Here is a 15,408-nt window from a genome sequence, read left to right as displayed (position 1 = left end):
TAGAATTTTGAAAATAAATAAAAGGATTAAATAAATAATGTGAATAGTATATATAATAATGTTGTATGGTTAACCGCTCTCTCTCTCTCTTCCCTCAATACTTTTTTCTCTTGCACATTTTCTTACCCATTGTCATCACCAATGGTTAATGCTTAGTTGATCCTCTTCGGGGTGAGGTAATCAGAACTGTACTTTTGACAATGCTGGCTGTTTCAATATTTTGTTGATTCCTGGCTTCGAGAACACAGCTCCCTTACTTTACGTTCACAGAGACGAGACTGAGCTATCTATTTCTATCCAACTAAAACCCGCTTCTTTCTTAAGTCTTTTCCTGCTCATGAGTCCCCTAATTAAATTTACATCTTCCCATCTCCCAAAAGATGCATACATGTTAGACATCATCACATAAACATAATCTTCATCCCTCTGCAATTCAATCACCTTGGCAGCTGCAATCTCTGCTACTTGTAAATCTTCCTGAGTTCCACAAGCACCAAGCAAAGCCCTCCAAACCACTCCACACGACTCAAAACCAAATTCATGTATCATCCTTTCTGCTCTCCGCAGCTCACCTTTTTGCCCCATGAGCCGTATCATTGAGCAACAATGCTCAATGGATGGCGCAATCTTATATTCATCAATCATATATTGAAAGTAAGCAAGTGCAACTTCTAATGGTATTTCATCATGGGAACAAGCGGATATGAGGTTAAGAAACGTGATACCATCAGGTTTTATATCTCTTTCCATTTTCAGCAACTTGAAGAGACGGATAACACATCCAGAATCACCATTGCGAGCATAGCCAGATATCATTGCATTCCAGCTCACCAAATTCTTGTTATGCAGTGAATGGAAGATTGATTCAGCATTCTTAACTTGCCCACATTTCGAGTACATGTCAATAAGGGCACTCCCAACAACTACAGAAACATCTAAACCGCACTTTACCGTGCAGCAATGAATCAACATTCCCCACTTTAAGGCAGCCAGACCGGCAATTCCACTTAAAATGATTGAAAATGTGAACTCATCTTTCTGTACATTTCTCAAGTGCATTTTACAGAACATGTTCAAAGCTTCCCAAGTTCGATTCCTATTCACAAATCCCGTAATTACAGAATTCCATGAAGAAGAATTTGGATTTGGCAGACTTGACAAAACCCGAACAGCATCTTCCATGTTCCCCACCTGAGCAATTCCATTTATGAGGCCATTATAGGAAACGGTATCAGGGTTGGGCATAAGGTGCAAAAGCCTGTAAGCAAGTTCAATGTATCCGTTGTTAGCACTTGCCGCTATGATTGAGTTCCAAGAAATATCGTCCTTCTCAACAGTTTCGGAGAACACCTTTACAGCTTGTTCCACAGGCCCGCATTTCCCATACATGTCAATCAAGCAGTTTGCAACCACAGTGCTATCATCCATGCCCAGTTTCACTGTCTTGCAATGAATTGAGCTTCCAAGTTTGAAGAGACTCAGTTGGGAACAAGCAAACAACACAGACGTGAACGAAAACGCATCGGCACGAACGTGGGACCTGTATAGGCGCGTGAAAAACGTCAAAGCGCTTCGAAACTGGCCAGCGTGAACGTACCCAGATATCATAGTGTTCCAAGTAACGACATTCGGTTCAGAAATTTCATCGAACAGTGCGTGTGCGTCACTAAAAGAACGCATTCTGACGTAAAATTTGACGAGGGAGGTGGAGACATGGATGTGGGAAAAATAGCCGGAACGTGAAACGTAACTGTGGAGTTGTTTTCCGAACGAGGGACGCTTCAGTTCACTGGCAAGTCCAATTAGGTTAACAAGTGCAAAAGAATTTGGTTTAATTCCACGAAGAGCCTCAAATAACGCTAACTCAGCATTTGTTCCACATTCGGAATGCACCGCAGCAACATCAACCAAATGAAAATTACCTCGTCCGATGTTACCGATATGATTGAAGGTGTTGGCACTATATAGTAATGGGAATTTGCGTGCTTCATTGCATACAAACCTTCGCATGCCCTAGGTTGTGATCAGTGTTTACAATATAAAACTGTAAGTAGATTAAACACTACATATGTATTGTTAACTTTATTTTGTACTTGCTCTTATATTACTTAGATACTTTCATATACTTATCATTATTCTAACTGTATTACACTTCCCCATCTGAAAAATAATATTTAAAGCCAATATAATTTAATCAATTAAATTTAATTAGGTTGGACATAAATTTTTTATTGAGAGATTTAATTCAATTATGATTGGAAAGATTGAAATATTTGATTAAATAATTTAAAAAATGAACTTTTAAGAGAAAAATGTTAATCGAATTAGATATTTTATAATAATTATAATTAGGTTTCTTAAAAATCAATCCACCTAATGACTAAATCAAACCAACAAAAATATAGTTGAGTTAAAGCAGTTTGTTGAAATTAGAAAAAATCTGCTATGATTTTCTTGCGATCTGTGAATTAGGATAGAACAACCTTTTTCTAATATATTCTCACTCTGTTCTTTTACAAAAGTTTTGACTTTTCAGATTCTGCCCTTCAAGGGTAAAAAATTGTTTGCAGGTGAGGACTAGATTATTCGAACTCACTTCCACACCGTTGATTGAATCCACATATAGAGTTAGTCGAACTTTTCGAAATATCCGTCAAAATTTCTCTTTCATCTGTTGAGTAGCAAAAAGGGAGGGATGATAATCTTCTATTATTGTAAAGGAAAAAATCTAGATTTAGAAAAAAGAACCATATCAACGCCAACCAACCAATCATCACTATTTATGTACCGGAAAACGGAGCAATAGTAAAACAGGTCTGGCCATGGTTGGTATGGACACAACCATCGTGAAGGTTGGTTGGTTCAAGTATGTTATGAACCGAAGATTTACCAAAAGAGGCAAATGCAGAGGAATCATAATCATAACAGTTAGCATACGCATTACTATTTCCTGAAACAAGCAAATGCAATCTGACATTGGAAACAGAATTGAAGAGGAGTCAGAAAAAAGGTGGTGGTGTTGAGAAAACGAAAAGAGAGACTGAAGAGAGGATAAGTTCCTCTCTCGGTAACAGAAATCGAAGAACCCTTTTGATCAGTTTGTTTGGAGGAAAAGATGAGTAGGGGAACTATAGAAGATGTGGCAATTATAGGAGGATTGGTTGGAGTCCAATTTATCTATGCAGGGAATGCTGTGTTCATGGGTTATGCATTATCATTAGGCTTCAGCTCTCTCACCATTATCATTTTGACTTCTTTGGCTACATTCCTTGTTCTGTTCCCCGTTTCATTTTTCTTTGAAAGGTTCTTTCTCTCTGCTTCCAACTTCTATATAAATCATAAAAAGGCTTCTGCTTTTTTGCTTGGATTGAATTTCTTGAAGATTAATTTATGTTGCATCTATTGCAGGAGCAAGTGGCCGAAGAATTGTGATTTCAAGTTGATTAAACAGCTATTGTGTCTATCGTTTGGAGGGTAAGAAAATGTAATTTAATTTCCTTTTGTCACGTATCGGGTTTTTTTGTTGGGTTCTTTCGATTTCTAAAATTTGATAAAACATTCTTGTTTTTCTTTACACTGGCATTGTTATGCAGACTGTTGTTCCAGTATTTATTCCTCAAGGGACTCGATCTAACTTCGCCAGCAATGGGAACTGCTATGCCAAACATTGCCCCAGGTCTTATCTTCATCATTGCATGGATTTCTGGGTAATCTTATTTTACTTGACTTTTGGTACTTTTATTCTAACTTTAAATCATCACCAAATTGGTGAATGTAGTAGGTAAGCCAGGAAGTGAAACGGGTTTATTGCAAAAACAACTATTTTGTTAGAAAAGAAAAATTGTTAACAAAGAAAATGCTTAATCTTCCAAAAATGGAGCTTCAACTAATTACCTTTGGTACTCAAATGGAAATTCTGTATTGGGCAGGTTAGAGAAAGTGAACTTAAACAATCAGTATAGCAAAGTAAAAATCATGGGAACATTGCTTTGTGTCTTGGGAGCTCTCACAATGAGTATAATGCAAAGCATTTCGACTGGTGCACCCGAGCAAAAGACTCCATCAGGTTTTGTCTTCAACACACAAAAGATGATCGGTTGCTTCTATCTCGTGGTTGCAGTCGTGATTTTGTCGAGCAACGTCGTTCTGCAGGTAAATTGTTTTATAAAATGTTGGAGAGGACACAAATCTACTTAATTTCGTAACTCAACAAAAACTGTTGTTCTTGAAGGCTTTTACTCTTGGAGATTTTCCGGCACCGATGTCCTTGGGTGCAATAACGTCCTTGTTGAGCGCATTCATGACTGCAACCGTTCAGGTGCTTGAAAAACACAGGCTGAAAACTGGGCGGCTACTTCTGAGGTCTGGAAATTTAATTGGCTATTTTATTATGGTAATTCCCTTTCTCTCATCGTTTCATAGGAATGGTTTGCAAGTGTTTTATCTCCAAATAGAATTTTACCTTGACGATTCACATTGATATTTAACACAAACCTTTGTTGCGTGAAATTTAGAAATAAAACTTCCATTTTCATTGAAAAGCAACACTAAATCGCATTACAAATTTCTACCAACCATGTATGAAACTTAGTGTATTTTCATTGTGAATGCACAGGCAGGTGCTGTGAGTGGAATATGCCTGAGTTTCAACGGGTGGGCACTGAAGAAAAAAGGGCCAGTTTTTGTCTCCATGTTCAGCCCCATTGGTACAGTGTGCTCTGTCATTTTCGCGGTTATTAAACTTGGAGAAAGTATGAGTGCCGGAAGGTGCATTGCTAAGATTCCCAGCTAGTGTGTGTGGCTTCTGACTTTTGCAAATGGCATTCCCATTTATAGTGTCTCATTTGTTCCTTTTCACAAACACTTTCATTGCAGTCTTGGAGGCATGTTTCTCATGTTCACTGGACTCTACTTGGTTCTCTGGGCCAAAGGGGAAGAAGGACTGCCAAATGGAGATAGCTTAGAGAGTGAGTTTGACATAGAGAGGCCTCTTTTGTGTTAACGTGTTTTTCAAATGACAACTTGTAAAATGTACTTGTCTCATCCCACTAGAAGCAGAGCAAAAAAACGAGGTTTGGTTAAGTCGGTTGAGATAATAACAATGAATTGCTTTAACGTGGTTAATATAATTCAACTCCTAAACAAGTACTGCGCTTAAACAAGATTAATAGTGTCCATACTCAACTCAATATGCAACCAGCATCTATTAACTAAACTATTCATTAAGGAAACAATGCTCTCAACATTTTCAACTTTTTTTCCCTCTTTTGCAGAACGTTGAAACAGCTGCTTCCTTCACGTAGTGGTGACAGAGAATTCCCAAGAGCATACTGTAAAAAGGCAGAAGTCTCTTGGGTTTGAAAAAAATATATACTTAGTTTTTCACGTTGGATCAACCAAACATACTTTCGTAATTCATATTCAAGTTATGCTACTGTGAACACCTTCTATTTTGTTACATTTAAAATGTAGATCCCGAAGTTTGTTTTGGTCTTTTTGAAACTCCTGGATCGGATAGGTGCAACATTTTAAGATGCAATGGATGCAAAATTAGTCCCTTGCTACATGCAAAAATATGTTGGTGTTGTTAGATGAAATTTATATATTTGAAAAAATATGTTGTGAGAAAATAGCTAGGTCACATTCTGTTCCATGGTTTGCTGAGGTTTGGCATTTTCTGATGAGAGTGAGAAATAGGAAAAGGAATATAAGGAAAAAATTCTTTGATACAAAAAACAACCATAATTGTAACATCCCAAAAATACAGTATAAAACTATATAATAGAATAATCACATGTTAATAATACTACAGATCAATCTTACAAAAGATAGTACGTACGCTTATGACCAAAAGGCCTTATAGAATAACGAGAAAGTTAAAATTGTACAAATAAGCAATATAGACCGAACGGTTTACAAAAGACCTATACCGAACGGCTATACAAAAGAAAAAGGGCAAAAGATGATCGAACGGTCATCGTACAAATAAATTAACTATTGACCGAACGGTTCTACTGTTCAGTCTTAACTTTTACCTCGACCAAACTTTCTTCTTCCAGCACTTCTCCCAGCAGCTCTTCTCCTTTTACTCACATCCACACGGATGATCATTGCGACAGGAACCGAACGTACAAAACGGACAAGACAGGAAAATATGGTAAGCTTATGTAATTCAATTCAAGTATCAACATAAGTTTCACACAATTCAAATAAACGAGATAGTTCATTCACTTTTACATGCAAAGTCTAATACTAGACTTTGACTGTCCGGACTGTATGAATTTTGTGTAGCTACGACGTTCGTGCATCCGGGTGATGTAGTAACTGGGATGCCCTCAACAACTGCCACCTGAGGTTAGTCCTATCTGTCCAAATTAACCATAAGAACTAGGACCTCCTGCCATTCCCACACATGACTTACCCTTCTCTACGTGAGAACGAGTAATCACGGAATATTAGGATGAACCGCCAGCTTAGCATGCCCACATTCATACTTTACCAATTCCAATATCCATTCATGAGATATTCCTCCCCGGAATACTCTTTCATACTCAAAGTCCTTTCACCCATATCATATTCCATCATCTTTCACCATTAAAACTTCAACTTAACCAATTTGAATACAGATCCCGTAGGATATCAAATACCGAACGTAAATCTTCAACCCCGAACGAGACCGAACAATTGGAGTGAGACCGAGAGGTCTCCAGTTCCAAAACAGATCAAAACTGAGAGAGTTACTATCGGGGTTGGGAAGAGACCGATTACAATAATATTTCACAAAGACTAATAGAAGCGAATGTTATTTACAAAGTAAGCCAATTTAATGAACTGACTCATGAGCATTTAGACCGAATACCGTAAGCCTAGGCTGAGTACTAAGACTTTAGGCCGAAACTAATGGAGACAGACACTGTAAGACATCAAATGATACTTGAAGGAATCATATGAAGAAACCGAACGCTATAAATGTCGGAACAATCGGTACCGTTATAGAGTCGCGCAGCGGAATAAATTAATAAAGCGGAAAGTGTGTAACGGTCACAACTCAAGTTAAAATAGTCGGTTTCAAAAATTGATTTTTCTTAGTGAACTTTTATCTAATAGTTGATGTGCTAAAAGTTTAAAGAGTGTAGAGTTCAAGAAAATTAACACAAAATTTATCCTGGTTCGAATCAAAAGATTCTACGTCCAGTCGTTAATCACTATGAATAGTGATTAACCTTTTTTCACTAAAATATGGTTTGAAGATTACAATCAGATAATCAAAATAAGCAAAGAATAGAAAACACCTTCCTTCGACAAACGAACGGAAGAACTTGCTCAGCCAACTTGAAGAGAACCGCTCCGACCTTTGATAATCGATTATTTGTGCAATGACTTACTAAATACGAAAACTTCTAAGAGTTTTTACATCATTACATTTTATCCTATACATTTTTTTCTACAAAATGCGTTTAACAAAGATGCATTTAGAGTCTTCAATTCTTCAGCTTTTATCATCATCAAAACTTTACAGTAGCTTTCAAGATACCAATGCTCCTCATTGGTAACAATAAATACTTAGCTTATTTATGAGTTTAACATCAAGGAAAACGAGTGATGGTCGAAGACCGAGCACGGTAGAGAGCGAACACTATTGAGTTTGGACGAACGTTCTTATTATCAAGATAGATTACGGAAAGGAGAACGAGCGCTTGGTGTAAGACCTAACACTTACTTAATACGAGCGCTTGGTGTAAGACCTAGCACTACTTAGTACGAGTGCTTGGTGTAAGACCGAGCACTACTTAATTTATAGAATAAAGGCTTGATAAATATAAGATATCATTTAACTAATGTTCAAGAACAAACGAAATATACAAATACATATAGATATACTTAAATTGATAACAAAATACCAAGGAATGAATATCCTTGGTTGAAGGCTTATATACAAATATTATTAAACGAAGACGCTCGGTCCTCAACTGGAATTCCATCGAAATGAAAGAATCCAGTTCCAACCGAGTCCACAAGAAAATCGAACGGTCAAAGACCTTCAGTGACGAACATCAATTTTCACATAGAAATACAGACTTAGAATTCATACTCTTATTAATACATTCCTTCGCATTTATCTTCATACATTCATACAGCCAAAACATAGTAATAATCATACTTCATATTTCATCCAACAATCAAACAAGCATGCCAGCATTCAAGAACGAGAATAAAAATCAAATTATATAAGCTTTCCTTACCTCTAACGTGACCGAACGCTCATAAATATGATTACTGGTTCACCTCTACAAATCCTTCTACCCTCAACGCTCGACAACTTCCGAAACTAAACCAAACAGAAAATCCAGAAACTCTCAAAACAAGATGATTGATTCATGCAACCCATAAACTAGGTTTGCATGTACCAGGAAACCACACGGCTGAGGGAGGAATGAACTTACCAGCTCAGCTTCACAAACCGATCGGTTCAATCGAAAGCCCTTGTCACCGGAAGAGTGGAAATGGTGCCTGAGTGATCATCGGAAGAAGAAACTATGAGAATCCTTAGAGAGAAGTAAGAGCTTTTTAGAGAGAAGGAGGAGAGAATGGAAGTTTCAGAAATCTGGGGAAGAAGAGTGCATGCAGAAAGTGGCGTGAAATTTTGAAAACTTTGAGTTTTTCTTCCACCGTCAAAGCCGAACAGCCACTCAGCTGCTCACACCTGTCTTCCACTATCTGATTTTCGGATCCCCTTCCTTGATACATGTAATCCACTAAGACTGGTTTTGAGTGGATTTTAATGGGTCTGACAATAATCTATTATAAGAATAAAAGTAATAATGAAAAAAAAATAAACTCTTGTATTTATAAAAAATTAAAAAATAAAAATTAGTGTCTAATGAATAGAAAATTTTTTGAATATCATTTTTTCGAAATATAAACTCGTTGTTGAGGCCATTTATGTCCGTTTAAGTTAGGATAACTCCTTTTTATTTTTCTTTTCCTTCTTCATCCTGAATCCTTGTTCTTTTAGGTAATCAGCATGTGACTGACCCTTCTTTTATTTTGTCTATAAAAAACATGGTTACGTTTATAGTTCAGTTTCTATTCCACCTAAATTTCAAGAGTTTAATTCACATGCACATAATTTATGGAAAAAGTGGAAACTAACATTTTTTTTATTTAATTTTCAGAAAAGGTATTTTTTTAAATGTAAAGTACATTTTAATCGAATTGAATCGAATTATATTAATTTGATATTGTATTGTATTTAAATTGGTTTTTAAATGTTACATTTAAATAATTAGTATATATATGAAAATATTTAATTAAATAAATATATTTGTATAGTTGAGGGTATGAGTGAAGTTGTGTACTTAAATACGTGTATTAATCATTCTTATCAAACAGATATTTATTATATCTATTTTTATTATAAATTGTTTAATTTTAAAAAATATCACAATCAAATAATTTACATTTATTTGATTTTAATTTTATTATTTGAATAAAATGTTTCAATTATCATCAAATACAAAAAATAGTACTTCGAACTATACATTTAACAAAATAAATAGCAAGTACAGATTTCGATAAAAAAAAATAATACGGTTGACATCTACTAAAAATATGGTTTCACTAATATTGTATGAGAAACTCTATCAAACATCAATTTAAAAAGAACTAAAACTTATATTGATGAATAAATAATTTTAACAATATTAATTATAAAATTGTTTATACAATGTATATTAAAAAATGACTTATATTAACAAAAAGATAATATAATTAGTATTTATAAAAGAATCATATATCTTGTCAATGTTAATAACGAAAATTTGAATTAACCGAAGTTAATAACTAATCGTATAACTCGTGGTTAAAATATTATTTTTAATAAAAGTTGGAAAACATTGTTTATATTTATAAAAAAATACTTAATTAATGTAAAATTTATTAAAAAAATCATTGAGATGCCAAAAAAAAAGGTTAAGTTTGTTTTCTATTTTTAAAGTATAACTCGAATTTTGTTTTCAGTTCTATTTTAAAGTTTGATTATCTTGAGTTCTTATATTTAAGAAATAATGAATTTATTCTTTTTTGTCTAATCCAACAACTTTAACTTCATTTGATCAGTGAATTATTCAACTCTTCGCGTTTAAACACGTAATATTTTTTAAATGATATTTAAAAGTAAAAAGCATTTCACAAGAAAAATGTTTTATATAATCTTAATAAATGTAAAAGTTAAATATTTTACAATTTAATTTATGAGCAAAACATAATTTTTTATAATAATTAAAAAAACTTTTAAAAATATATAATAAATAAATTTAGAAAAAAAATATTTAAAAGAAATGTAACAATCAAATTATAGTCCTTTAAAATTTAAGTTATTTTGTTTTAAGTCTTCAACACTCTTGTCCAGAATTAGTCTCCTGAAAATTTAATCCATCTTCAATATTCCGTGAACAAAGTTGTTGACAAAATCTCTACAAGAATAAGGTATAACTTACCAACAAATAACAACAATGTAGTGAATGAAAGAATCTTTAAAAAGATAATTTCGTAACTGAAATTATTGTTATACTGTTTAAATTCTAAAAATTTATTACCCTTTCATTTTGTATTTTTTATCGAATAATTTTTCATAAAAAAAATTCAGGTTATGTTGAAGTATATTAAAAGTTATTATATTAATGTAAAATATTTAAAATTTTTAATATACATTATTATATATATATATATATATATATATATATATATATATATTAAGAGAAATTTGAAAACGTGCATGATCTAAATTTGAAGGTTAAGGATATTTTAATAATTTTTATTTTTATTAAAGCCTTATTTTTAAGAGAAAGTGTTGAGAGGAATGAGAGAGGTGAGTAAGGGTTTGGGAGTTTCTTTTTTTTAGTTTTGATAATGAAAATTATTAAAATATCATTAACCTTAAAACTTAGAATCCATGATATATATATAAGAATATTTTTGTCTACTAAAACGCGAAACACATTGTTAAAATGTATGAACGAAAAAACAGACACGCACATGTTAGCAAAATGTAAAACTAAAAAATAGGCGTATACACGTTAGCAAACCATATATATATATATAAATAAACAGTTTAACTATACATTTATAATTGTTAAATGTAAAGTTTTAAATTTGACATAACCAATAGAAGTCATATATATAATTATTAGTTAATCCTCTGTATACGTGGATAAAAAAAGTTCACTTTTTTAAGTTATAAATTTTGTATGGAAATCAAATGTGTCTGAAAAACAATTATATTCAAATAAAATAAAATTCTTCTAGAGACCAAAGCTCACCTGGTCATGTATGAAATAAAAATAAAAACATTGTCGTGTAAGAATAGTATACCTAAGATAAAATGTATAGACCAAACCTCACCTGGTCATGTATGTATGAAATAAAAATACAAATATTATCTTGTAAGAAAAATTGTATTAATCCTCTATTCAAAGCCAAGTCAATTTTATGATCTTCATAACAAATTCTAATTTTCATCCAACTACGTCGGAGAACAAAGAAAAAACAAAAATCTGACCAAACTACAAAATAGGTATGTAAATATGTGACAGGTCAATACGAGATAAGTCATGTAACATGGTTCGTTGTCATGTCTGAGCGATAGAATAAGTAGAATGTTTAATATATTTTCTTCGAAACAAAGTAGTAGAATGTTAATATTTTCTATCTATGTAATGGAAAGACTCAAAATTTGATTTCATATATCAAGTTTTTATCTTTACTATTTTTCATTATAAACTATGACATTGACTATTTTTTTAAAATAAATATAATTTTGATTCACCATCGTGTCATGATTCAGTTGGTTTTATTTAGATTTTCTTTCCAAAACCAAAATTGCAATAGGCAGCAGAAAACTCATTTACTTTTGCAAGAAAAGCCATGTAATCTATGGGGATTTGGTTAAACTCCAAAGCAGAAGAAGATGCATTACATATGAAATATCAATTTCTAGTTGACCCGCCAACTATATGTGCATCGCTTTCTATTTGTTTATATAATGCTGTCAATATTCTTTTCTCGCCAAACGCTGACATTTCATAGCACAACAATAAATGAAAATGTATATTCTCTCAAGTTCCAGCCTTCATTCTTCCTTTGCTTTATATATGTTTTCAATATTATTCTTCCATGTAACTAATTTTAGGGATTTTTTTTAAAAAGTGTTTTGAAAAGTAAATATCAATTTTGAATATTCTGATATAATAGAAAATGTGGTGTTTATGTGATCATCAAGAAAGTGTTTATTGTTTTCTTAAGAAATTTAAGCTCAAGTATCTTTTATGGAATTAAATTTAAAAAATCAATTCTTTTTATAATACACTTCATTCATTTTAGTGATTTTTTTTTCTTATATGTATTATTGATTCTAATTTATTTCTAAAAAGATTGATTCTAATTTATTTCTAAAGAGTTGTTCATTGACTTTACTAATTTATGAATTGTGTTTATATTTACTAAAAAAACTTTCAACTATACATGAAAACGAAATATTAGTGTTACGATTAGGGACGACAATGGATTGAACACGGATAGTACCTACTCGCACTTGACTCAAAAAAGAATTCACCTGTTACCCACACGGATACTCATTTAAAAAGTATCCGCGAATATTTTAAAACCTGGGAATACTCACAAATATCTTAAAAAAAATATTTTTATAAATTATTAAAATAAAATTTTAACAAAATTACAAAATATATATATAATATAATATAAATTAAAATATGAATTAATTTTAATTAAATATAAAATTAAAATATAATATAAATTAAAATATAATATAATTAAATATAACCTTATAAAATATAAATTAATTTTAATTTTAATTAAATTTAACTTAATAAAATATAAATTAAATTTTTATTTTGTATTTTTTACGGATAACGAATATCCGCGGATACGGATAATATAATATCTGTACCCGTGGGTCTTAAAATACTCACTACGCGCAACTTGCGGGTAGCAAATATCTGCGGATATCTATATCCATCACGGAGTTTATTCCCGGATAGCAGATTTTTTTGTGATCTCTAGTTATGATATAACATATATTTGTATTTGGTTTAATAAATATATTAAAAAGTGTGATTTAATAAGATCTTTTAAGTCTTTTAATTATGGAATAATCCAAATTTAAATTTATATGAATCATATTTATATATTATAATTAAATCTCGATAATTTTGTGTGATAGTTTATAATATTGTTATTATACTTCCTATGTATTGTTTCAATAAAAACATAAATTCACCCTTCATATTACTCATATAAATATAATTAGTATTATTCAAAAAATACTTATTATTTCAATCTATCATAAACATTGATAGATTTAATTATACAAAAGATTCTATTAACAATGAAATTATCGTTAGGATTTTGTTATCTCTGTTTACAGTATTCTTAATATTCAAGTAAGATCAGTATCTTTTTGTACATAAGTTATTATTTTTCATGTAAAAGATATTTAATTGATGTAATGGAAAATAGTTATAATAAAATGGTGGAAGATTTGGTTTGTTTTGGCATGATGGGATAGGAAAAGTGAGTGGGTATGTAGGGCACATCTAAGAGCTTATCTGGTTATAGCAAAGTTTGTGATAGTTGGAGCAGACAAGAGAAGAAGCAATGGTAAAATGGGTTTAAGTGAGTCGTGTTTTGTTGTAGGCATGTAGGCCATTCCATAATCTCGTTCTATGTCTTTCAAGTTTACTCCATTGCACCAAATCATGGTCCCTCTTCATTCAATTCAACCCTACGTTTCGCATGCAAATGCAATGCTTCCACCATCACCCTCACGCCAATTATAAATACTTTTCTATTTCACTTACATGCCATACACAACAATCTTATTTATTTGTATATTGCTAATTGCTGTTAAAAGAAATCGTAAGATTATAATTTATAGCACAACCTGGTTTGGACCACCATTTTTTTTAAAGGGAAGAACCAATTTCAACAAAGGTGTATATTATATAGTCTCCACCCACTTTTTTCCTTCGTCATTGCTCCTAATTTTTTGCTTTCTTACAACCCTTTTAATGGACAAATCACACTAATAAACCAACGGAAAGCAAAATAAAAATAAAAAATAAAATAGCGAACACCTTTTTCAGTCATTAAAAAGATTAAAATCGATCACAAATCTTTTAGCATTTTAAAGAATAACAAAAAAAATATGAGGTAGCGAAATTCTAATTGCAAAGTGATCGAATTAAAAGTTGATCCTTGAATAATTAGCGAAATTTCAGTCGCTAATCCTTGACTAATTCAATTACAAAAATAAAAACATTTAACAATTTTTTTGGTCGTTAATTTGAAAATATATTATTAAATTTAGAAAAATATTCGGTCCCATGAAATAATATAGATTTGGCCTGTCAAGTAAGTAATTTTTCTATTTTAATTAAAATATCTTTTGGTGGTGGTAGAAAAAAATAAATAGATTTAGTGCCTACTGTATTTCAATAGCTAAACGACTGACAAAAAAAAATTAACAATAAGTATATTATGGTGACTACTTTTATATGTACATAATTTTACTTGCTTATTATATACAATATTTTGATATGTTTGTAAATAATTTTGTAACCTGTTTATAACTACTATAAATTTGATTATGTTAAATAATAATAAATTCAAATATGTAATGTAACAAGGAGTAGTATAAAAATAAAAAATGTACATATTACCTGATTTAATATAAAAATAAAATGGAAATATTTTTAAAGCGACAATAACTTTTCGATGACTAATATAATATTTATTTTGGTTGTTGATGGTTAAAACATTTATTTTTAAACCGTTTATCAACATCTTTAATCAGATATCTTTGATTATTTTATCATCTGCGGGATATCGGGCCCAATAATAATATAAGCGCTGGCCTAATTGTGGCCCAGCTTTAATAGAACCTTTTGCCCTCGTTGGCCACAGTGGTGACCGAACGGTACTGAATGTATGACCGTTCAGTCTCTACTATGTATAATACATAGTTTGACGAGCACGGTTCCGGTTTGACCTGGTTGACAGGGCACACAGCGCTGCTATAGTAGATAGACCGATCAGTCTTGGATGTTAAACGTTCGACTTAGATATCAATTAGTAATTGTCATATTAAATATATTTTAATCATATTTTCAGTCATATATATATATATATATATATATATATATATATATATATATATATATATGTTAATATATACTGATTCAATCGTTATTTTATTCATTAATTTGCTACTACTATTTAATAGTTATTTCGGTTACAATTTACGATTTACTCGTAACAATTTGTGATCAACTTTTTCCAATCACTAATTTTTATTGCTAAATTGTATTTTTTTTAGTTCAAAGATTAAAA

General features: G+C 31.5%; 2 protein-coding genes across 2 annotated transcripts; one reads left to right on the top strand and one right to left on the bottom strand.

Annotated features, from left to right (window-relative positions):
* Nucleotides 1–5: 5 nt before the first annotated feature.
* LOC124839746 (Pentatricopeptide repeat (PPR) superfamily protein) lies at nt 6–2,090 on the bottom strand. Its single transcript, XM_047315656.2, has one exon. It carries the CDS (start codon nt 2,008–2,010, stop codon nt 265–267), a length of 1,746 nt encoding a protein of 581 aa, XP_047171612.1. The 5' UTR covers nt 2,011–2,090; the 3' UTR covers nt 6–264.
* Nucleotides 2,091–3,108: 1,018 nt separating this feature from the next.
* On the top strand, nt 3,109–5,106 carry LOC124839755 (WAT1-related protein At5g47470-like). The gene is made up of 7 exons (XM_047315667.2): nt 3,109–3,303; nt 3,409–3,474; nt 3,594–3,707; nt 3,930–4,152; nt 4,232–4,393; nt 4,616–4,767; nt 4,876–5,106. Exons 1-7 carry the CDS (start codon nt 3,116–3,118, stop codon nt 5,000–5,002), a joined length of 1,032 nt encoding a protein of 343 aa, XP_047171623.1. The 5' UTR covers nt 3,109–3,115; the 3' UTR covers nt 5,003–5,106.
* The last annotated feature ends 10,302 nt before the right edge of the window (nt 5,107–15,408 follow it).

Source organism: Vigna umbellata, chromosome 10, assembly GCF_029865625.1.
Source record: "Vigna umbellata cultivar VRB3 chromosome 10, Vumbellata_1.0, whole genome shotgun sequence".
Lineage (NCBI taxonomy): Eukaryota > Viridiplantae > Streptophyta > Magnoliopsida > Fabales > Fabaceae > Vigna > Vigna umbellata.
The sequence above is the reverse complement of the archived record's forward strand: the minus strand, read 5'-3'. Positions and strand labels throughout refer to the sequence as shown.

Bases quoted from the DNA above. Each gene is read 5' to 3' on its own strand.
- LOC124839746 (XM_047315656.2), bottom strand. From the start codon at position 2,010: ATGCGAAGGTTTGTATGCAATGAAGCACGCAAATTCCCATTACTATAT.
- LOC124839755 (XM_047315667.2), top strand. From the start codon at position 3,116: ATGAGTAGGGGAACTATAGAAGATGTGGCAATTATAGGAGGATTGGTT. The intron at 3,475-3,593 runs GTAAGAAAATGT...ATTGTTATGCAG, and splicing joins TTGTGTCTATCGTTTGGAGG to ACTGTTGTTCCAGTATTTAT. The intron at 4,153-4,231 runs GTAAATTGTTTT...TTGTTCTTGAAG, and splicing joins CGAGCAACGTCGTTCTGCAG to GCTTTTACTCTTGGAGATTT.